The 25271-nt window shown below is 39.4% G+C and overlaps 1 protein-coding gene across 2 annotated transcripts in view; it reads right to left on the bottom strand.

Moving 5' to 3' along the window:
* The window catches only part of diaph2 (diaphanous-related formin 2), a 382484-nt gene that overhangs the window by 216734 nt on the left and 140479 nt on the right, over positions 1-25271 (bottom strand). For both annotated transcript variants that reach the window (XM_030738657.1, XM_030738656.1), the window contains exons 17-19: positions 24755-24859; positions 16952-17311; positions 8430-8544 (exon numbers count right to left, since the gene is read on the bottom strand). In XM_030738657.1, the coding sequence (XP_030594517.1) occupies positions 8430-8544; positions 16952-17311; positions 24755-24859 (580 nt within the window). The remainder of the gene's footprint in view (positions 1-8429; positions 8545-16951; positions 17312-24754; positions 24860-25271) is intronic.

The raw sequence follows: 25271 nt of genomic DNA, 5'->3' as shown, positions 1-25271 counted from the left end.
TCAGGCATTGCGTTAGCTAGTGGAGAAACAGAGGTTTGTTTGCAACTTTTCATCCTTATCTACATGGAAATCAAGATCCAAAGCACATTCAGACATCTCAGACAGACAAGTGTAAAACCTCTGTACTAGTAAAACTAAGTTAGCATTTACAGCTGGGGAATTAACTGCAAGTTAAATGTCTGGCCGACAGAGTTTGTCTGTCTCGTTTGAGAAGAGTTTTTGAATGCAGAGGGTGGCTGTATTGTAGACTTCATCTACAGGCAAAAAAAACAACTATTGCTTTAGTACAAGAAAAACTATCAACCCCTGAAATTAATTTCAGGTATTAAAAACAAAGCTGTTCAAAGTGCTAATAAAATATATAGTGTCACTGAATCACTTGAAATGATTTATACAAAGCCTGCAACTGTATAAATACATTAATTAATCATATAAGTAAAAAAGATAATCATTTTCTTGATATCCTTATTGACAAACCACTTAATTTTAACCAGTTTATGTTAATAGCATTAACACTAATGAAAGCACCACATAAGACCAAACTTTAATAACTTTTGGATTCCACCCTTACATCACTCAATAACGGGTCAATGCAGTGCACACAGAGAACAGTGAACCCAAACACATTAAGTATTCCCTATAAAACTCACAGTTCTTGTACTCGTACTTCTGAGCTAGATTAGATATGCACTCCATATTCTTCTGTTTGGGATCATGGGGGTGAGTTAATGAGGCTCCACCGGGGTTATTCATGTGAAAAGCTCCAGTAACAGTGCTGACATTGTCATCTTTTAAAAGGCAAGTCCCATTGTTAATATGCATCCTATCACTCAATTAGGAAGGCGCGCAGACATGAGATTTACTGGTCGAAACACAAGGGAGACGCACACAAACACACTCACCAACTAAATATATTGTTCCACTTGTTTAAAACTAAATGCCACTTTTCAATATATTAGACATTACATAAAAACAGATTCATATTTTCTGACATATGGGGGAAGGGTGGTTGTTATTATGCATGACATAACACACACTGTCATACCAGTAAATACCATGTAAGGGTAATTGTGAGGGAGAATGGCCAAGATATTCAGAGCCATGATGTGAAAGCGCAACCACAAAAGTAAAGACACCAAAATAAATAGAAGTTTAACATTTACCAGCGGAGTTATGTTTATAACTGGCAAATACAAGATGACATTCTAAACTTCTCTTAGGTATTTAAATCCTTTTTGTCTTGCAGTTCTCACTGTAGAAATACGGTTTGTCTGGGTAACATAGCTACACAAAACAAACTTACTTTGCCATCAAAAGGGAAAAGATGCTTGTGCAATAAAAGCCACTTTCAGCTGCTCCCCTGTCACAAGGGTACTAATAAAATAAAGAAAAAGTTAAATAAAGGGGAATACTTAAAAATGTTGATGATAAGATAAAGGCAAATTGAGGCAAAATCTATACTTTTTCAGGTCAGCGGAGACTTAAAAAGATTAAAAACATAACAACAATGACTGACATATCCCAAATTTCCGTTAGCTGAGATTATCCGAGGGAGTGAGCATGAAAAAAGGAACTAAAATATTTAGATGCATAGGGGATATTTATTTTTCAAGAGACAGCTTTTTGATGAACATTACAATCTACCTGAAGGCACATAAAAGTTAGCTGGGTGTAGACTGGGGAGGCTGTAAGCGGCAGGTATCAAAGAAAGCTAATATTCAGAGGGCTAAAGTTAAAGTGCACCATGATAGCCAGAATGGCTCTCATCTGAGAAGAGAAGATTAAAATCAGTGGGACATCACAGCAAGGCAATATGAAGCAGGAATGAGAGGAAATTTCTCTCTCGCTGACTCACTCTCTTACAAAGATGCACACACATAATATAGTCTCCTACAATAAACCAATTACTTGTCATTAATATTTAAGGGCCTAATTTCCATTCATATGTAATATATTAAAAATGTGCATGGATGAGCATCGAAAGTGGCTGACCCACAGATATCCGCGGTGAGCTTACTGCCCCAAACAGAGAGAAATGAAGATCAGGGTGTTTTGTGTTTTATTGAGACAAATGTCCCCTGTCTGCACCAGCAATTAATGGCCTTCCTATAAAACGTGGAAAATGGCACAATTTGAGGCATTTCCTTTCCAAAACAGCCTTATTACAAGTAATAATGGACATTTAATCTGGAATGCATGATTGAGTGATTGAAATGTGAGGAAAGGTCTTGGGTAATCAAAACAATTCACCAAAAGGGAAGTATCTCTCCACTCAGACACTGATGACAATTTACAAAATGAGTATGCGGTAAAATGCCAGTTGAGATCTTGTTTTTGTGAGAGACTAGAGCTGTTAAACAATGAGGCTGAGAGTGAGAGTGGGTGTCTTTATACCAGGCTGGCCCTAGCTCCAGATGGACACCATCATGTCCAAAGAGATGGTTTCAGAAGAAAGCAGAGAAAGACGAGATAAGAAAAGAAGAAAGAAAGAGATTTCTGGAGAAGAAAAGCACAGGATAAGGATACAGAGAAAGCAGCCTTGGCGAATGGTCCCTCCTCTCAATTAACACAATCAGAAATAAACAGCCGTGTACTCCAGGGAAGCATGGCAAACCATCAAGCTTGACATCCAAACACTTTGACACAGAAAATATCAAAAGCTAATCATTGCACAAACGCTATCAATACAAGGCAGACTGTCCCTCAGTGGGCTACAATGTCTTCACTTGAGCTTAAACTCATTAGACTAAGGTCCTTATTAAACTGTGTTTATCTGAAAAGGAAGAGCTTCAGTAATAGCCCTGGGATATGTTTTTTTTTTAAAGAGCAACAAGCTTTTTCAAGGTTTTTATCAGCAAGACATATTGTTAGTAAATGAATACAGCTTAACAGGATTAAAATCATGTGAGCAGCACTTGTTGCAACACTTGCTACTGTGTTCTGTGAGCCAAAACTTGCATGTGGTGTAGCGAAGAAGCCCTGTAGGGGCTATGGCCCACAGCGTACTGGTCAGCGACAGTTTTCTTGTCTAAGAGGTTGCTGAGTGTCTGGTGAGGTGGCCGATCATGCGTGAGTGTGGCCAGGTCAGCCCTGATGTTAACAGTTATTAGGGGACTTATTAGGAAGAGTCAGAGAGCCAGCTAAACCCCCCACTGATTCCATCATTACTACCGTTGTGGCTGGGCCATTACCGCCCTGCTGCTGGGGCTTTGTAGCAGGGATTGAGAATCAGCTGGTGTGCACACCACATTGGCTCAGTGGGGAGAGTATGTGTGTGGGGTAGGGACGGCGGTAAAGGAAAACAGGTGTCGAAGTGAGGAGAACTCTTGAAGGATTTGATCTAATGCATTGTTGGGGGGGCTGCAGCCTTGTAGTCAGGTTTAAACCAACCTTTTCAGTGATGACCTTTACAGTGAGAGCACAGTTTGGTGGGGTATCAAAAAGCACTACAAAGTTAAGTGAAATATAAATACAGGTTTGGAAAAATACATTTAATTATTACTTGTTCATCTGAAATATATGTATAGCTTAGATATACTAAAAATATATATTCATATTTATATTGTATTTTCTGAGACCCTGCATGTTCTCGCCTCCCTTGTGTTTCCATGTCTGGTTTAGTCTCCCTCTCTGTGCTTTGTCTTTTATCCTCGCGTGTTTACCTAGTAGTATTGCCTCTGTGTTTAGTTCTTTGTTCTTGATATCTCGTTTAGTTTCTCTCTGTGTTTTGCATGTATCTTCTTAGATCTTCTTAGTTTAGTTACCTGGGTTCTGTTCTTGGTGCTTGTTTGTATTCTTGGGTTTTAGTTAGTTCTGCTTCACCTTCCTTTGCTGTTTTGTGTCTGTAATTGTGTTTATTCCAGGAATTTCACAGTTTTTCCTTGCCGTCCCTACGTTCCTGTCAAGTCTCCATCTGTATAACATGTCCTTGTTAGTTGCGTCCTGGTTTATTTTGATAGTCTCTTGGCTCTTTTGTTTTGTATTTAATTCTACTTCCCTTGTCCTGGTTCCCCAATGAGTCTCAGCTGTGCTTCTACCTGTTTCCTCTTCCCACTTTATTGCATGTGTATATGTTGTTTGAGTCTCCCCTTGCCCTTTGCACGTCATCCCTCATTCCCAGTGCTGTGTTCTGCCCGAGTTTTGTGTTCCGCTCATGTTCCTAGTTGTACTCCTGGTTCCAGTCCGGTCCTGTTTATATTCTGTTTCAGAAAAGTGTCTCCAGCATTAAAGCTATTTTTCTGTTCACATCCTGACACTTGAGTCCTGCATTCTGGGTCTACAACCTGCCTGCTTCATAGCATTTCACGACAGCGACAGGCTGGCGACCTGTCCAGGGTGTGCTCCGTCTCTCACCCTGTGACAGACGGGAGAAGGCTCCAGTCTATCTATATGTTCCTGTCTACAGAATGACTACAACTCATATGATATAGGAATATACAGTGCATGTAGGGATGTCAGTTGTTGTTGAGTAACCTCCTTTCTTTCTTTGTGTTGTTTCTGCTGAGAAGCCCCCCAGACATCACCATTACAAAGTGGCACATGCCCTTTGTCCATCACCAATTGATGTGGGCAATGGAGGAAACATTTTGGAATAAAGGGGGTGTGAAGTTTGCCAACATCAATCTTGTTTCAAATTGAACTGCAAAGTTCCAGCTGAATGAATTGCCTTTCAAATGCAGGAGGCCATGGCTACACACATTCAATCCCAGAGTGAATCTGATTTGATCCCAAGAGCCGTACAAAGGCGCAACACACTGATTGATAAAGCGAACTGAAAGGAGATGAGAGTAAAAGAAAAAAAAAAAAAAGAGAGCCAAGTCAATGGAGAGGAGTGTAAAGAAAAGGGGAAAAGCCAATACAGCCAAGTAAAGGCAGAAAAGATTGAATAAGACAAAAGACAGCGAGCAAAAGGGAAAAAAAACTATCTGAATGCAAAATAAATAATTCTATGTTTTAGTCCAAGTTGCTCTACAGGGCCCAACTGATGTATCATACACAATTACTTGGGTGGTTATCATAGAAAACAGAGATTTCTATGATAACATATTTTTTCAGCTCTTTGTGGGGGTGGTAACATTGTCTGATCACAAACCACAAAATGGTGCCAAAGGTGAAATCTATGACTTGACATCGGTGTCCATGGTTGTAACACATTTTCAGCTCTCAGAAAAACATGCTGCATTCTTCCCGCAGCAAAACAGAATATAGCACAGGAAGGCTGATACAATCAGGATAAATGCTCTTTCCTCTATATGAGCCGCAGAAGACACAGAGCCATTCTAATTATTTGAAATGTGAATTAACACTAACTTGTTTTGCAAATAAACAAGTAACACCATCACGTTAAACCTTGTGGATAAAATAGCTGAATTATGCTGCTGTAACAGTAAGAGCCTTAAAACATTACATTTGTGTATGTTTGATTGATGATTCCTAGATTTTTTTTTTTTCATGATTCCTTTAAAGGTCTTTTTTTCAATTTTTGTAGTATTTTTTCTTTGCAATCCTTACTTTATGAAATTACTGACACTTGTAATCACAATAAGATATCACTGGAGAGCACTGATTTATCATTATCATACTATATACATGTTATATTACACACTATGTGCCTCAAAAGATTACAATGATCTAAAATCCTACTTGTAAACCACAAAAAAGATTTTTCCTAAAGCGTAAAATAATGCTTCAAGTATGACTTGGTCAGTTACCCATCTATGGCCTCAAAGTACCAAAGAAGTGACTTACAAGTTAAGTTTTCAATCAAGCCAGAGAACCATCTTATAATAAATGACAAAGAAAAAAAATAGCCACATTAAAGGCCTGAAGCCAAGCTTGAAATCCCTCTTGATTATCATTTCCTTTTCTTGGTAAAACTCATTAAACAGTAAGACTCATAAAAGCAGCAGGGGAGATGACAGTCTTGCATTCTCAGTTGTTTTAGAGGCCTCTGAGCGCAATAAGCATCTGAAAATTGGGGGCTGTTAAAGTGATTCTTTTTTTTTTTTTTTTACTGCCAAAGTGTTGTTCTTCAACAATGCAAGTAACAAGCAAGAATCCCAAGAAACGTGGAGATAACAGAAGCCTTTTTTGCACCATTTTCTGAGGGCAGCTCTGCAGGGAAGGCATTTACACCTGCTTGCCTCATCTTTCACGATACACTAGGTCCCCAAAGTGTGCTTTACTTATAAATATCCACATCTTGTGGCAAAGACGGAGGTACCACAAAGAAGCAAGGAAAAAACAACAAGTGTGTGTGTGTGTGTGTGTGTGTGTGTGTGTGTGTGTGTGTGTGTGTGTGTGTGTGTGTGTGTGTGTGTGTGTGTGTGTGTGTGTGTTATTAAAAAAAAAAAAAGCTGAGATATTGCCTGGGCAATATCCCAGACAAATGAAGTCGGTTTTCACCAGTGACTTGTTTGTCAAATCAGCACAAAGGATTTATGGTCCACAGCTACAATGAGAGGTTACACTGAGAGTACAAGACCTCAGAAATTAATCTTGCAAGTGCTGGCCGCGACACCTGAACCCCCCCAAAACTCCTTTAAACTGCACCATTCTCAGTTAAACTACTGGACTTGAGATAAAGGAAAACTTTACACCCATATAGGTGAAATTTAAACCAAATTTAAGACAAGATTTTTTTTTTGGACATAATATTTCATTTTAAAGCACGCTTATCCTCAGATAGAACTGAATGAATCATGAAACACAGAAAAGCGGAAAACAAATGAACTACTATCTCATTTTAGTAAAATCCCATCTAGCACCTTTTCTGCAGTACCATCCAGATCAAAGCCCTTCGCATTGACTTTCAACTTCACTGTAGAGGGGGGTTGGGGGGTGGAAGATATACAACATTAAACAGCATTTTTCATTCATGAGCAAATCATGTTCTGTTTCAACAATAGAGGAAAAAGAGCTGATTCAGTGAAGCCGCTGCAGGGGTAATTGATAGGGATCCAGCAAAGGTAACTCCCGGGGGAAATGCTGGATCATGAATTCTTACCCTGCCAACGGGAACAAGGACTATCTATAGACTTTTTTTTAAACCCCAGTGGGTGAGAAAGTGGCTTTAATAAAGAATTTAAAAGGACATTTAAAGCTGAATTAAAGCCATGTGTCTGTGAAACTAAAAAAGGTTAAGTTATAATTTATTTTAAGAATCAATCTGAAATTATTTTTTTTACCGCACTCTGCAAGCATAGTGCTGATTTACACTTAATATGAACACTTTCTTCCTCAATGACAACTAATTAATCCAATAAAAGAAAACAATGAAAAATAAATAATAAAATAATTATTGCAGAAAAAAAAGGTTTTACTTCAATTACATGAGCTGAGTTATAGAATACATGTTAAAAAAAAAAAAATACAATGCCTGGCAGATATCCCCTGGTGAAAGATGAGAAGGGAGTGGTATGACTGTTGGTCCTATCCCTGTCACTTCATTAAGCTTTGCAATAACTGTTCTTTCCAGCCCACATTCTCCTTCCATCTGTATTATGCTGGTAAATCACCTTGCGGCAGCCAAGGGAAAATTGCTATTTATTTCACAGTACAAAAAAGAGATGACTCTCGTTTGTAGACCTGGAGGCTATGAGAAAGACGGAGCAAGAAGCTGCTGCCAGGCTGACTAGTGTCCAAACAGATGGTGGGTATAAGAGAAAAGTTGGAGGATTCTGTATAGTTATGTCCACACATGCTGACAGAGCTCCGATTTGACTGTTCTGCGCTTGACAGGACTCTGACTTCTCCCCTCCCACTGCTGCTAGAATTAGAGGGGTGTGCTGCACACACATAAATGCACAGACACACATGCACACACTCACTGTCAAAGAAGTGGAAAACACTCAAATTGTCATGGGAGGAATACATCAAGTGCCTTCACACACACCCTCTTCCATATAAAAACAAGCTTGCTCTGCACTGCTTGTGTTGTTCATCAGCAAGTTAGGTAGCCTGGTTGTGTATCTGAGAAACAAACTGGCCGGGACAAGTAAATTCCCAGAGCTTCTTTCATCAAAGCCTCTCGTCTTCCCTCATGGAAGATTGGTCTACTGGACTGGAAAAGGCAAGAACCAAACCAAGCATGGCTGCTCTTGATTCACACATATATGTACAAGTTCAAGTTTGTGCACGTCCACATGCACAAAAATAAAAACCACTGATCTGAAACTACTCAGTGGGTACAAACAACAAACACAAAGAGGAGCTACTTGGCATTTTAACTTTCTCGTAGACATAAACACAGCGCAAAAAGCACTGGTACTCCTAATTGGCACAGAGATCGGACTTAACAGAAACAGTGTCAAAAGTGACAATTTTCTCAGTTTCAAGATAATTAACATTCAAGTGAGAAAAGAGGCTAAAGCAAGCATATGTCTGTAGATTAATTAAGGATGGGGTGGAGAAAGATGACACCTCCTTACCTTTACTCTGTGAGGAGAAGCAGAGGGAAAGCTGAGCAAATAGGTCAGGATTCTCAAACTTCTCTTCTTTGACTTTGATCCAGAAGCAATTCTCTGCCATTTCCTGAGGCACTATCTGCAATGACACAAGGATTCCATTATCACCACAATCAGAAACCGTCATTCCACCAACCTGCCACTCAAAAGTTCTTCTCACTGGAGATGGAGTTTCTGAGTGTTTTTCTGTGTGCGGCCACACACATGCCCTTGAGTGGCTTCCTTAGCATCTGAGTGACAAAAAAAAACCAAACAAACACAGAATAATAAAAAAAAGCAACAAGAGAACCTGAGATATAAATTAATTTTGTATATGAGAATTCGCATGAATATGGTCATGTGGAACTAACATCATAGGAACCACAATGCTGCTTAGTAAACAAGAAAATGTAGGAGTGTAAAGGGAGATTCTGACACAAACACCAATATGTATGCCATTAGCCTACTTCCATTGCACGTGTTAAGTGCCATGAGATCTCCTAAAAGTTCTGCATTTGTGGCCTTTTGTCAAATGCTTGAACTTGCACTTGACCTAGTGCAAAGCTGCCAATAACCATCTTCAAAAACACAGTAATTAAAAAAAAAAAAGAGGTATAATTAAACAGTCATGTTAAGTTCCACCTAATACTGTACAATCACTCTCAAGGCCATATAGTAACAGTATAACACTGTTGCAGAATCAATTTTTAGCTTGCTCTGGTATCAAGGATAGATAACAAAGTGCCTCTGTGCTCTTATTTGCTCTTATTCAACCCACTCAAAATCAAACATCTCACACACACACACCCACACACGCACATTTTTTTTTTTTAAATTGGCCTATTCCTATAACAGCTATTTCATATGAGTTACAACAAGAACAAACAAAATTCAATAATGCAATAAAACTAAAACTTCAAATACTGTAATACTATAATAAGAAAATATATAATAGCAATAATAATAGTAATAAAACATTGGTTCTTCATTTAAGATGACTTAAGGACTTAATGTCATTTATGTCAATGTCAATTTTATTTCTAGAGCACATTTAAAAACAACAAGGTTGACCAAAGTGCTTCACAGGCTAACTACAAAATAAGCAAGATAGATCATAGATCAATAAAATAAATAAAGTAAAACATAAAAACAAACAAATACAATAAATATTACTAACAACAAACTAAAGCCAAAGACATTATAACACAAAACCTGATGGGACTCAAACTGAACTTGAATTAAAAGCCAAGGTAAAAAAGGTCAGTTTTAAGATGGGATTTAAATGACTGTATAGACTCTGCAGCATGACTATCAAGTGGCAGATTATTCCAGAGTCCAGGGGCTGCGACAGCAAAAGCCTTATCCCCTCTATGCTTAAATCGAGACCTCAGCTGGACTAAGAGCATCTAGCTAGATGATCTCAGAATTATATAGGTTGAGCAGCCTGGCCAGATAGCTGGGTGCCATTCCGTTTAAAACGTTAAAAGTAAGTAAAAGAATCTTAAAATCAATACGAAATTGAATGGGGAGCCAATGTAAACCTGCCAAAACTGGAGCGATGCGATAATGTTTTCTAGTACCTGTCAAAAGATGTGCAGCAGCATTTTGGACTAACTGCAAACGATGGCGAGATGACAGTTCAAGACCCGAATACAGAGAATTGCAGCCGTCCAATCTAGAGGTGATGAATGCGTGAATATGTTTTTTGAGGTACTTTGGAGGAAGACAGGATTTTGCTTTGACAATGAATTGTAACTGACAGAAACTGGTCTTCACAACTGTGTTCACTTGCTTCTCAAATTTAAAGGAACTATAAAAAAAAAAACACTCCAAGATTTCCGACCGTCGAGGAACAGTAGGAAGCAAAAGAGCCAAGGCCATCAATTACCTTATCCACAGAAATACGACTTCCAAATACAATAGTTTCTATCGTGTTTTCATTTAAAATTTTTTGTTTAGCATTGTCACTTGTTCTTTTAGCTCTTAATTAAATTACTGTTTCAAAATACATGTGCTTTTTTAAAATTACTTAAATAATGTAAGGACATGAGCCTTCTGTGTGTTGTGAATGTGGAAGCCATTGAAAATTTGCAAAATTGTGTGTGCTGACCAGTGGGGTCCCACACAGCATCCACAATTACATTTGTTGGCATTGGACTGTCCATTACATCAAAAACAAAAAAAAACATATAAGGTTCTCATCTCATTTTTATCACATGCTGGCTATGACTTTTGTGTGCCAGGACAGTCTTTGACACAACCAGCCCTTTAGAACTTGGTGCTATCAATAAAAAGCATGTATTAATCAAAGCACATCCAAAGTCCGGCAGTGACTACTTTAATTACAACTTTATTAATACTGAGTAATAAAGATGTGTATAACCCTAAAAGTCTTGTCACAACACTCACAAGTCTGGGAAGTCACAGATTTCAGGTGGCATACTTCTTTTTCCTTTTTTTTTTTTTAAATAATAAATGAAACTAATAGAAAAATATTTAACCAATTATCAAATAAACTAAAAGGTTTCATCTGAAGGAAAACAGCACAACAAAACAGCTTAAGCTTTAGAAATTGCCATTTTTCCTGCTCCTGCCTTGTGCTAAGTCAAAGTAATGACATGAAACAGTCTAACCACAGTCCATCTTTCTCTTAAGTGAGGTCCTGAATTGCAGGTAAACAAAGCCCGAAAGACACTATAAAAGCTTAAGAATTAGTCACACTTTTTTTTCATGACCAAATTCAAAGATATTCCTCACCTGTCAAATTGAAGCACACAAATTCATAAAAATTCACACAAAAAAAAGCTTTTTTCTTCTTTTTTTTAAAGAAACATGGGCCTGGAACAAAATTAGATGAATCAACATTTGTTTTCTAATTTTCTTAATATTTTGTTTAACATTTAGCCCTGTAAATGACTCTTGGCTTTCCCCTGCTGGGTCTGAGCAGAGAAGAGCAGAACAGAAATTACATCTTTGTGTGTGTGAAAAAGAACTTATTGCAACTTGAACTAAGCTTGAGCTTAAAGATGAGCTGCTTAGAAGTGCTCTGTCCAACAGATTTACTCATCGTTTTCCATGTATGTTTTTTTTTACATTTTCTATTCTGGCATTCTCATATGCTTATCCACTACACAATTATCATTGTGTGATTCTGTCCCCTTCTGTGAATTGCCACCTTATTGTGGTGGAAGACTTTGTGTGTACCAGTGATCCCCAGAGCTATGTTGTTGGGGGCTTTTACTGGTTGGGTCTTCGAAGGCAAATTGCCAGCAACTACTGTGATTGGCTTGTTCAGTACTGTTTATTCCTCTTATGCATTTCCAGATGCTTTTTTTGCTACAGTTTTTTAATTTATCCATGACAGAATAACAACCATCACCTCAATATAAGGAATAATTATAGCCCTAAACAGAAGGCCCCAGTACACCACCAACACATTCATGTTTCAATTCATTTTTCACCACTTGGCAACACACAGATGAGGAAAAAACTCTAGTTATTGGCGACTCTGTTTTGAGAAACGTGAAGCTAGTGACACCACCAACCATTGTTGATTGTCTTCCAGGGACTAGAGCAGACAACAAAGAAGGAACCCTCAAATCTGCTGGCTAAGGATAAACATAGATTTGGTAAAATAACAGTTCATGTCAGCAATAATGACACCCGCTTACAGCAATCTGAGATCACAGGTTAACATTGAATCGTGTGTAACTTTGCCAAAACAATGTCAGACTCTGTAGTTTTCTCTGGGCCCCTCCTTTTCTCTGGAACAGGAGTGACATGTTTAGCCATGTGTTCTCCTTAAATTACTGGCTGTCTGAGTAGTGTCCAAAAAAAAAATGTGGGCTTTACAGATAACTGGGAAACCTTCTGGGGAAAACCTGGTCTTGTTAGGTGAGATCCATCCCACCTTAGATGGAGCAGTTCTCATTTCTAGAAATCTGCCCAAATGTGACTATTCAGAGTTCTTTCCCCCTGTCACCCCTCACCCCCCACAGAGACTATCTCTGCTCCCAGACCACCAAAAAAAAACAAACCAAAAATCAGCAAAAAAAAAAATTAATTTAAGCATAACAAAGAAAGAACAACATGGCATCCTCAATCCTACAAAGGAATAAAACTGTTAAATGTGGATTATTAAACATTAGGTCTCTTTCTTTTAAGTCCCTGTTGGTAAATTATTTAATAATTGATCAACATATTGATTTGTTCTGCCTCACAGAAACCTGGTTACAGCAGGATGAATATGTTCGTTTAAATGAATCAACACCCCCAGGTCAGAATGTTCAAAGCACAGGTCAAGGAGGAGGAGTAGCAGCAATCTTCCACTCCAGCTTATTAATCAACCATACACCCAGACAGTTTTAATTTATTTGAAAGCCTGACTTTTAGCCTTGTACACCCTAATTTGAAAACTCAAAAACCTGCTTTATTTGTTGCTATCTATCGTCCACTTTAGCATCCATGTAGATGCTGAAAATGACAGCCTCAACACTGTATTTAATCTATTATTAGACTCAATTGGCTTCTTTCAAAATGTAATTGAGCCCACCCAGCACTTTAATCACACTCTGGATCTTGTTCTCACATATGACATAAAAACTGAATATGTACCCCTGCCTGGGGCAGGGGTCGGCTGGTGGTTAGACAGCCAGGATGGTAGTGTCCTGGGTTGCTGTTGGCTCTGGAGGACGCCTCACTTTGAAGGACAGGTCGATGTGAATGGGTGTGTGACTTTTTGTGTCCTTGCACGGTTTCCTGGGGCCCCAGGGCCCTGTCCTCGGCTCATGTCGAGATGGCCAGTTGCCTCTGGTTCTCTGGGGCTCTTGCCCTTTGGCCATGAGGGCTCCATCTAGGGCCTCCTCATTCCTCTTCCGGGATGTGCACGTGGTTCCCATCGGGATGTGTGCCCTCAGGTCTTCAGTGCTCTTGGGAGGGGTGTGGACAGCCTGGGTCTGCTGGGTATTTTTCTACCTCTGGCTCTTGGGGGGCATTGTTTCAGCTTCTTACCCTCATTATCAAGTACGTTCATGACACAGATACAGATAATTCACACACACACTCTCTCTCTTACACACACACATGCATAACCAACACAACAAGATTCTTAGTTTGTGTATGCATTTAGCTTTCTGTTTTGCTTTAGTTTTTTAGTGCTGTTTGTTTTTTTTATTGTGTTTTCTTGCAGATGCAGCAGTTGATGACCCAGTGTGTTTTTCTGCTTGCGCTGTCTTGTTTTTTCTCCTATTTTTTTCCCCCTTTTTCTCTTCTCTCTCAGTCTTGTTTTTTGTCTTCCTGCCTGTCGGCTCTGGTATTCCTGTGTTGCACATGTACCCATGTGAACGATAATAAAATGAATAAATTAATAAAATGAAATAAAAAAGAAAAACATTAATGGGACCCTCTAGACAGTTTATAGACCTCTTCTTGTAAAACCAAATGTGTTTGGCACAACAGTGAATTTAGATCATGATTCTGAGTGCAAAAGCTGCCAGAAAGGACAGATTATTAAAAAAAAGAAAAAAAAAAACTTAAAAAAAAAAAAAGCACAGGCACCAATTCTGGCAATTATGTAGGTTACACTGTAGCCTCTACAAAGATTCAAAGCCTTACTGGGGTCCCAACTTGGAGCCAGGCCTGGGGAGGGGCTCAAGGAGGAGCACCTTGTGGCCAAGTCTAAGTCCATGGGGCCTGGTTGGGTGCAGCCCAAAAGAGGTAATATGGGCCGACCGTCTTGTGGGCTCACCAACTGCAGGAACACCGTAGGGGTTGGGTGCAATGTGTATCGGGTGGCAGTAGAGGGCAGAGGCCCTGGCAGTCTAATCCCAAGGTACTGAAACTAGCTCTTGAAACCTGGAACATCACCTCTCTGGTGGGGAAGGAGCCTGAACTAATGCATTGAGAGATGCCAGCTAGATATAATAGGTCTCACCACAATGCATGGCCTGATCTTATCCCAAGTGATGGTCTATTTTTGGACTTCTCTGCCAACCACAGATTGTCTATAATGAACACCATGTTCGAGCATAAGAGTGTTCATAAATGCAGATGGCACCAGGACACCCTATGTGACAGGTCAACGATTTATTTTGCAATCAGATCATCATCAGATCTGCAGCTGCATGTTCTGGACTCTGGTGAAGAGAGGACCTGAGCTGTCAACTGATCTCAACCTGGTGGCCAGTTAGATCAGGTAGCAGGAGAGGATACTGGACAGGCCTGGCACCCCCAAATGTACAGCGAGGGCATGCTGGAATTATCTGGCCACAAGATCTTCAAATCACACTTCTTGTAGAACTTCAACAGCATTCCAAGGAAGGCTGGGGACATGGAATCCAAATGGGCCATGTTCCACAACTTTACTTTTGAGGCCGCTGCGAGGAGCTGCACCTGCAAGGTGGTTGGTGCTTGTCATGACGATAATCCCCAAATCAGATGGTGGACACCGGAGGAGAAGGGAGCCATCAAGCTGAAGAGGGAGATCTACCAGGCCTTTGTGACTCCAGAGCCGGCTGACAACTTACTAGCAAGCCATGCTGAAGTAGCTGAAGTAAAAACTTGAGTGTGGTAGGATTTTGATGAAGCCATGGACCAAGACTTTAGGTCAGCTCTGAAGCAATTCTGGTAAACTATCAGCAACTCAGGAGGGAAAACAATGCTCTACTCATTCTGTGTACAGTGAGGATGGGATGGCGCTGGCTTCAACTGAAGATACAGTCAAGGGGTGGAAAGAATACCTCAAGGATCACTTCAATCCTACTAACAAGCCTTGCATAGAGAAGCAGAATCTGGTGGCAAGGGGTATGATTCGCCCATCACTGGGGGTGAGATCACTGAGGCAGTGGGATTCCAAGATACTTGTAGCTGTCCTCGGTGACTGCACTACCAGAAGGCAATGTTGCCTTCTGGTAGTGCAGTCCCCTCAGTTCTGACTACCTTCCCTCAAATTTGTTACCACGTGACTACATTTCTCCAGTCTGAATGACATTCTGATGTCATTGTTGTAGATCCTAGTAGTGTGAATCAGTGAATCAATATCTCATTGACTCCTGGCATACAGCTTGATGTCATCCATGTAGAGGAGGTGGCTAATGTTTGCTCCATTCCTTAGTCGGTATCCATGAAAACTGTCTTTTCCCTCCCCCTTCATTTTTTTATACAACCAAATCATAGTCATTCCTAGCAGTCCTATGCCTCTGTCTGCTGCACACAGGGAAGACTGACGACTCATGTCCCACTTAATCGACACAAGAGACACAGATTGTTTTTCCTCAGGTGGTTATGAATTTCATTTGCATCACCAAACTACATTTCCTATGGAGGCAAGGTTAACGCTCCTTCACATTAACCTGTTTCTGTACACTTCAGAAGCAATGGTCATTTGTGCAACACTGCATGCACACAAATCATAAAACGCAACCAAGCCACATAGATATTTCACAAGAAAATGACTAATCACATCTAAAATATCAAGGCAAAAACAAACACACAGGCCTGCCTAGTATAAAGAAGCAAACTGCTGTTTCCCCCTACTGTTTACACAATGAGCATGACATCCCATTATTATTAATCTTACTTACTGTTCAGGAAACTCCCACACAAAGTCAAACATTTGCATACTTGCCATTTTAAAGAATTCTTAAGGTGACCAATAATTCAAACACAGAGCACCACCTCTGTGCTTTTGTAGCACAGTAATTACTGTTAACTTGCATTTTCATGTTGTTTGCTCTTTATGCCTGTCATTTGGTGGCATGTGGTTGAATTAATGCTTAATGATATGGAAGAAAAATATACATGACTTGTTTAAGCATTGTAAAATAACAAGCACATGAATAGATAATGTCAACAGCCTTCAAAATTAAATTTTAAAGTAGCTTGATTCTACAAAACTATTAAATGTATCTTGTACATTATGTCAAATGAACTAGTCTGATATTTTGTTTGCAGTCACTAATTTCAGACTAAAACACAAGGTCACATAAGTATCAGTAAAGACCCATTAAATTAATCCTGAGAACTCCTGGGGCAATGGATAAATTATCTACGGTAAAATACAGTGCAAATGATAGAGAATGTCCTATTGAAATTATATTCAAATGTGATGGAAAATTACACAACCAAGTCTTCATTCAATTATGCTAAGAATGTGCAAATCCAAGGACATTTGAGCAGTGAAAACTGTTTACTGTTGAATCCTTTGAAATGGGTGCTGAGTATGGAATAGAGTGGCCTGTGGCTCAACGGCTGTTTGACTAGATTAGAATTATTTTAGTTTGAACCTTCAACTTTACACTTTATCATGGTGCAGACCTAAAAAAAAATATCAAGAAACATCTAAAGCCACTGAAAAATGTTTGTAAGTATGATTGTAAATAAAATGCAAATTAACTTATGGAAAAAAATTTGGAAGTGTAAGATTGAGTTCCTTACACTCTCAAGATATTCATACTATGAGTGAACATGAGAAAATCTATTACAGCAAAAGAATACTCAGATTGCTATACCTTGGTCCAGTTGACCCTCTTCATCACAGTTTCAGGCTTGTAGACCTTCTTGGGCTCCAGTCCATAAGGCAGCTTGACAACAGGCAATCCAGGAGGTGGTGGAGGTCCTGGTGGGCCCCCAAAAGGGGGTGGAGGAGGTGGAGGCCCACAACCAGGGGGTGGCGGGGGAGGCGGAGGTCCACCACCTGGTGGTGGAGGTGGAGGTGGAGGTGGTAGTGTAATGCAAGCATGGCCAGGAAGAGGTGGTGGAGGGGGAGGAGGGGGAGGACCACCACCAGGTGGGGGAGGAGGAGGTGGAGGTGGTGGAGGAGCTCCTGCAGCTCCTGGTAGTGCTCCAGTTGCAGTAGGGCCTGCAGCAATCTACAAATACAGAAAATAAATATCAATGACAGCCCACATATTAATTTAAGTTACATTTCATTTAATTAAATCTGCTGTTCCTAAAACACTTAAGAAACAAGGACAGTGCAGTGCAAACCGCCAGTCTTACTTTTAGTGACAGCCTGCTCTACCGACTCAGCCACATCTACCTTGGTTTACTGAATGCATTCCTATAATATCCCTGCAACTTGCTACTAGAGTTAACTGTGCCCAACTATATATATATATATATATATATATATATATATATATATATATATATATATATATGCAAATGCTGCAAGTACACCCTAGCTCTGACAGGGTTTGCTTTTCAGAGCTGATTAGAAAGCCAGGCCTTACCAAATAGGATTTCTTTCCATTTCCAAAACCAATTCTGTACTATTTAAATTCTCCCTACTCACTTGATTGTGTGCTTAAAATGCAATTGGCTTCATATTTAAAGACATTACATATTGTTTCATTACATAATAGCACTGGTGGATTGTTTATTTGATACAGAATTAAAAAGGTGTTCTTCACGGAGTGTTTTTTTTTTTTTTTTTAAACACAGATTGCCCAGAGCCTCTCAGTAAAAATCCACATCCAATGATTACATGTCTGTCAATCTCAAGCCCTCTGTGGCCCATTTTCTCTTTTAAGATTAATATGAGAGAATGGAAGCAAATTAGTTGCTAAATTAGAGTGCAGTTGTTTCCATACAGAGGGGCCCTCTGAGTATGCATCTCTCTATCCTCCTCTCGGATCTACCCTGTAATAAGCCCACTGTTCCATGGAACTCTTGGGAATCTCATACCATTGCCGCAAGCGTATTTTTCCTTGGGATTCAAAATAAACATCCTCAAAAATTGTACAGTGTATAAATGCTTGTCCATTTTTACCTTAAAGCAAATAAGGTTATTATTGTGCTGCAATTATGAAGCTCACACATGATTTGCATGCAGTTCATAATATATAAACCCACTGTATATATCTGAACTAAACTTAGAACAAAAGGTAAGGAAATTTGTCTTTGGTCGATTACTTCTTTGTTGTAACAGTGCTTCTTGGCAATAAATCTCATACTGTTGGAAAGTCTGTTTATTTCCCCTTAAATCATGTCATATTTGTAAGAAAAATGCATTTGTGGGTTGCGCAGCAGAGTTGAGTAAGTAGTTTGCGCCCATGAACTTGTCAAATTTTCTCTGCCAATGCCAAACAGCTTATTCTGCTATCGACTCTTGCTTGGTGTTTTTTATTGGATTGAATGACTGAAGTTTGAAGAAACAACACATACTGGCAATTTAAAAATATGTTAATTTAACAAACAGGGGCCTCATCAGCATGTAGAAGAACCATACACAGCCACAACAGCCTGGCAGCTCCTCCTCATGCTGGTCACCAGGTTGGTCACGCACTGCTGTGGGATGGCATTCCACAGCATTGCATTTGTTGCAACTGACCCAGTGTGGCTGTGTTAGTCACTCTGGCACAAACAGCACGTCCAAGCTGATCCCACAAGTGTTAAGTGGGGTTGAGGTCAGGGATGCAGGCAGACCATTCCATCCTCTCCACTCCCAAATTCTGGAGGTTGTCTCAGATAAACCCCATTCTGTGGTGGCGAGCATTGTCATCTTGGAGGATAGAGTTTGGTCCCAGACTGTGGCGATATGGGGTTGCCACTGGTTGCAGAATCTCATCTCAATATCTCTCTGCATTGAGAGTGCCTCAAGACTTGGGGTACCATATGCTCAAAACAAGAGTCAATAGCAGAATAAGCTGTTTAGCATCTCAGAAGATTTGGCAAGTTTTTCCTGGACACAACTTTGCTGCTCAACCCACATATATATTTTCTTTACACACGTGGCACCATTTAAGGTGAAATAAACAGGCTTTACAATGGTATAAGTTTTATTGCCAAGAAGCACTCTTACAACCAAACACAAATGTCCTTACTTTTTGCGCTAGGTTTAGTAAACAGAGGTTTATGGTATGTGTGCAAAAGCCATGATTACTTGTAAAAATATAGTGCAAATTTTACTTTTTTCTTCAGATCTAGTATGTGTATTTGGCAGTATATTTTATTAAAATGTACCGTGCTGCATTTGATATATTTTTATTGATGTTACTCTACCAGAGCCCATCTGGAGCTCTGTGTAAAGTAGACAACCAATCTAATACAAAATCTAACCCATCCAAATGGATTCATACTCTTCTGAACTCAAAGGGGAGGTCAGCGTGACAGGTAATTAACTCTGAATGCTGTGTGATTAAATCTTTGCCCAATCTCATCTCTGATAGAGAAATTCAATCACAAGTGTTTACTTATGAAAATTACATTAAACAAGCAAGCAGTGTGTGTGTTTCAAAACAACAATGAGATTTTCAACTTTCAACTTATATATTCTCTCCTTCCCCCACCCCCCCACCATCTTCCCTACACATGCACACAGGATATAAAGCATGTTATTTATTTTTGATTAGTGACATTAAGAGGCAAAGCACTTCAAAATCCAATATGCACATAATTAATTTATATTTCATAAATATCATAAGTACTTTTGTATCAAATTTACAAATTCACAAAAACTGCAGTCAGTTGTACCATGTTATGTATGCATATAAAACATGTAAAGAGAACATACTGTAGGGAACATAAGATCAGTCCAACAATCAGAGTTTTCTCCAACAAAAGATTTAAAGCACCACAAACTAATTATATTGAAATACACTTGGATTTGCGGGTGATTAAATTTGAGATTATGTCAAGGGCCACGCATGCAACGAGGACACCCACCTTGGCTTCAGATTCCCTGATGAGTCTCTGAGCCTCTTTGAGCTTGTCTTTTTCAATAGTTAACTGTGTAGATACAACATACGCACGCAAACACACAGGCCGCACATACACACCATGGGAACACATACATCACAAGAGGCACAGAGGGCAACAAAGAGGCACAAATGGGGGTGGGTTAGATTGACAGAGAAGAGGAACACTAGTACAATAGAACAGGTACATTACTCACACCAAACACAATCAAGCCAGGAAAAACAACAAGGACGTCCTTTACACAGTTAATGACTATGGTAGTACAGTGTTATATTCCCATTTTATCTGAACGAGCCATTTGATGTGCAAAAGGAAAAGTAGGGTGTACTGTACTTTTACACTGAAAATAACATCTAATCTTTCTTCAAAAGAACATTGGCGTAGAGCAATGACTGCATGAAAGGAACAAGGCACAGCATCACTGACAGTTGGTGTACCTTCAAAAACCTAATTCTATTTCAATTTTTTCTCTTTCTGGCATCACAAAATAGATTTCAACCCAACACTCTTAGATGTGTGATGGGCATTGATTTCACTGTGCAGCCTTTGTTTTAGAAATGTACCGATTTTGCTTTGATATTTCACTCCAGGCAACTTTGCTAAAAGAAAGAAGATAGGAATATATTCCAAAGTAACTAAAAATCTCATGATTTTATGGAGTTATTCCTACAAAACAGCTCTTACTATGAACTGTAGAGAACTAAATATTGAATGTATGTAATGGAAGAGGAAATAGAAACTTTTAGCTGGGTGGCTTAAGAAGAGTTTTTATTGTGAAAGAATTGTATATAATGGTAGTGAAGCGAAATATTCAAAGCAAAGAGAAATGCTACTTTATACTTCATCCTCTGGGATTAAAAGTTAGATCTAAGTTTTAAAAAAGCAGGTTGTTTCCACTGCTTTCTGAGAAGACCAGATGTTTATAATAAGAGCATGTGTAAGGATACAAGGATATACTGTACAGATTTGAAAACAATACATTTAACTGGCTAAATACAAAGGCACACATAATATTTTTTAAAGGCACACATAATATTTACTACACTGTAACTTCTGCAGGCATTATCAGCTCAGTAGAATTCTATAATCAGTCAAGGTAGAAGGCAGCTTGGCAGCAAAAGGCAGAGAAAGTAGTCTACTACACCTCCAGTTGCTCTTGGGGCCATGCTGGGTCAGCTACAAGATCCCCAGGTTGTTAAAACCTATTAATGGGATGGCACAGAGTTTTCCAGTCTACCACTGCAGTGCTACATTATTCATCAAATCTGGAGCCAATTCAGTGAATAGCTTCCCTTTTTTTGCCTTGAATGGTTCCATGCTAAGGTTCCGGGAAAGGTGGATGAATTACACTTCGTTGTGATTTCGAAGTCCTTTTTCTAATGTTTACAAGCAGAATTTCCACTCAACTCAATTGGGAAATAATCAAACAGCCACATCAAACAGACTGCTTGTTACAATGCCAAAGTTTCTGAAGAAAGACTCATTAAATGTGCTGGTTCACAAACAAGGTGAAGAGAAGCAACTCAGGCATGCATATGTTTTAATATCTGACAAGAATTCGGTGTAGGAGATGAAAGGTTAGCATTAGCTCCCACTTCATTCATATTCAGTAAAACGGCAGTAATCGCACAGCTGCTTTGATGGGCAAGCTGAATGCGTATCCTCACACCGATTTAAAGGTTCTGCGCACTCACAGTTAATGACTTTTCTACAGTACTAGTATCGTGTCAAGGAAAAAACACTCTTACAGCCCAGTCTTCCTGAAGTAACAGAATCTCATCTGTCTGAGAGGATTACATTGCTGTTTGAGTTCTTATTACAGAACAGCATTTTTTTTTTTTTTGTAGGTTTCTAAAAAAAGTATAGCAAGTGTGGTCTTCTTGTACAAAAATTGTACAGTATAGAATGTAGTTATGTCAGGCTGAATAGGGAATAACCTAAAGTTCTTACAGCAACACTCATGTAATTTCTGCCAAACAAATTACATGTTTCCCTGCTGAGGTTAATGTTTCCGCAGCTCTCCAGCAGTAGCTGCTCTTTGAAGGAGCATTCAGACAAACAGAGAAAGAGAGAGTTTGACTCTCCAGGGCTTCTCTGCTTTACGCTACGTGTTAATGCACCACAGTCAGCCAGTCTTCAAAAGACACAGGCCTGCTATGGGTAGGTGAGGGAAAGGTGTGTTATAGTGCAGAAAACGCATTGTTAAAAGCTCATACAAGGGAAGGAGGGCAGGTAAAGGTAACACAACCTGATGCAAACAAAGGCAGAGCAAGGAGAAAAAGGCTAAGCAGGGGAGATGGTGATTATCGAGTGATTGAAATGGGCATGCAGGGCTCAGGAAAAGAGTGAGTGATGAACAATAAGAAGCCAAAAAAAAAAAAAAAAAAATCAGCCTATTTGAGGTGCCTATTATCTGACCAAACCTTTGACTGCACACATTTATAAAGACTCAGTGGACACAGGGATTGCACAGAATTAATATAGGAGACAGTTGTCTTTTCATATAGATGTCACATGCAGATCTAAAGGTAAACAACATATCCTTTTCTGGTCAGCTAGTCAGTAAAGACTAAGGTGTGCAGATGTTTGCTGCAGTGCACTTCCTATTATATGCCCTAAACGTACAGTGATGGTAAAAATTTATAGGTTTTACATATCAGGACATAATAAAACATTAGTTAATCCTTACCAGGTCTCAAAATTAGACTCTAGAATACTTTAAGATATAGAAGAGTTCATGGTCGACTTCATGACTGCAGTTTTCCCAGGTGCTGTGGCTGCAACGCAAACCCAAATCATCATCCCTCCACCACAGTGCTTGGTATGAGGTGTTTGTGCTGATATGCTGTGTTTGATTTTAAGTAAACATGGCGCTGAGCATTATGATCAAACATCTACATTTTTGTTCTCATCTGTCCAAAGAGCATTGTTCCAGAAGTATTGTGATTTGCTCAAATGCAATCATGTAAACCTGACCAGTGATATCATGTTCTTTTTCAAGAGAAGAGGCTTTCTCCTAGCAACCCTTCCAAATAAGCCATACTAATTCAGACTTTTTAAATTGTGCTGCCATGAACTTTACCATTTTTCATGCTACATTAACTAAGGCCTGTGGAGTCTGAAATGTAGCTCTTGGGTTTTTTACAGTGTCTCTGAGCATTGCACCGTCTGACCTTGAATTTGCTGGGACATCCACTCCTGGGAAAATTGTCAGTCGTCTTGAATGCTTTCCACTTGTGAATAATTTTTTTCTCGCTGTAGAATGATGAATTTCAGATTGTTTTGAAAGGGCCCTATAACCCTTCCCAGATTGATGGGCAGTGAGACTGGCTTCTTTAAGATCATTGCTGATGTCTTTGTTGCTTGGCAGTGTGTTAACCCTCACCTCCAGGTCTCCAGGCCAGCAAACTGGTCTGCTTTAATTGAGGTGGCCACACTTCCCGATGTTTTATGAATAATAACACAATATGTAATGTTTTGTTATTCGTCTGTTTTGTTATTCATCTGAGGTTGTATTTACTTTAAGACCGACTATGGACCATAAAGTTTAATGTATTATATCCTGACATGTAAAACCATTAATTTGGAATTTAAAGAGGGTATATTTTCTGCTCTACTTTATACCATGACTGCACATACCTGTAAACACGCCTCTGTTAAACTGTTAGATGTAATGTGTTAATGTGGCATTTTCTACGGCTCACTTTGACACCTCAAAGAGAACAAGTGCAGGTAAGAAGTGGCGACACACCCTGTAGGCATATGTAGTGTAGAAGTGAGATCTACGCACAAATTAAATTCCAAGGAGAAAACGGCTGTATGACTTTGGCCATGAAAACAGTCCAAGCTCACTCTACATAACAGCATTTGTTGTGGAGTGAAGTGAGATGTGAAAGGTTCTGAGCTGTGAAAGTGATTCCCGGGCTACATATGCAGGTGCAGTTTATCAGATGGTAAGTACCAACATAAGCCACAAGATATGAATGTTTGAAAGAAAAAGCAATCTCTGATACGGATGTAGCTATACCATCTTTCAATGCTGGTTTATATTAAATTCCCTAAGCAGGGAGGCAAACTGCCTTTTTGTCCCAAGGTACTACTAAAGTGTTTGAAATTGGGTTAAGGGGGAAATAGCAGTCATTTTCTATATTCAAAATGGAGGGTTTTGCCTAGGAAGAAATGATGTGGAAGCCAAGAAAAGAAATGCAATCCATCTCTGTGATGATAGAATTTCATAGGAAAAGCTTCAATAGAGCAATTCGTCCATATAAAGAGATACAACTTAAGAAGTAGATTGACCCTTTATTAAATCAAATGTTCTTGCATGGGTAATAACTCCCACTTACAGTAACTTCACATCTGTAAATGGGGTGGAAAAGTATCCAGACAATATCAAAACTTTCTTCTAGTGGCGCCATTACTTTTCTCTGCTTTGGTTTCAGGGCAAACATATTCAAAGATTCTTAGTCATTCATTTTAAAAACAGAAGAAAGTGCTTCTGGACATCAGAGCATCACCTTTGTTTTCCTGTTTTTGGGCAACGATACAATCTAAAGATCTCTGGGGAATGCAACATTGTTCCATAGAGTAAAAGGATTTCTTCGTGGATTTACCTGGGACTGCAGGGCTTGGATCTTCTCTTCCAACTCTTTGATTTTCTCTTCCTTCTTTTGAGACTCAGCTTGGGCCTCCTGCCGTGCACTGAACTCCTCATCAAACTGCAACAAGAAATACTAAGATGTCTATGTGCAGAACACATATACAGAGACATAAACACACATGTACAGAGGTTGGTGAGCGGCAGGGTGTCTCCAGAGATTGGCCACAGGGCACAACAACAGACACCAACACATGCCACCTTACATTCTTTGGACAATTTCTGTTCATAGTCCCCATGTCCCTAGAGTCCTGTTGTCCTATGTCTTCGTTTCAGGTCTGGCTTTCATGCATGTTGATGGTTCTAACCTTTGCAGAAACCAAGCCATGTCGCTACAATGATTTCACTACCTCAGTAGGGTGCCTGGTAAGATGGTAGGGCAGGATTCTTAAGGAAAAAACATTCCCAGGACCCCCACTGGTGTTGTCAGCCTCTGATAATGTTTCTCCATAAAATACAGTCTATTACTAAAA

The sequence above is a fragment of the Archocentrus centrarchus genome, chromosome 10 (assembly GCF_007364275.1).
Source record: "Archocentrus centrarchus isolate MPI-CPG fArcCen1 chromosome 10, fArcCen1, whole genome shotgun sequence".
Lineage (NCBI taxonomy): Eukaryota > Metazoa > Chordata > Actinopteri > Cichliformes > Cichlidae > Archocentrus > Archocentrus centrarchus.
Note: the sequence above shows the minus strand (reverse complement) of the source record. Positions and strands in the feature narration are given on the sequence as shown.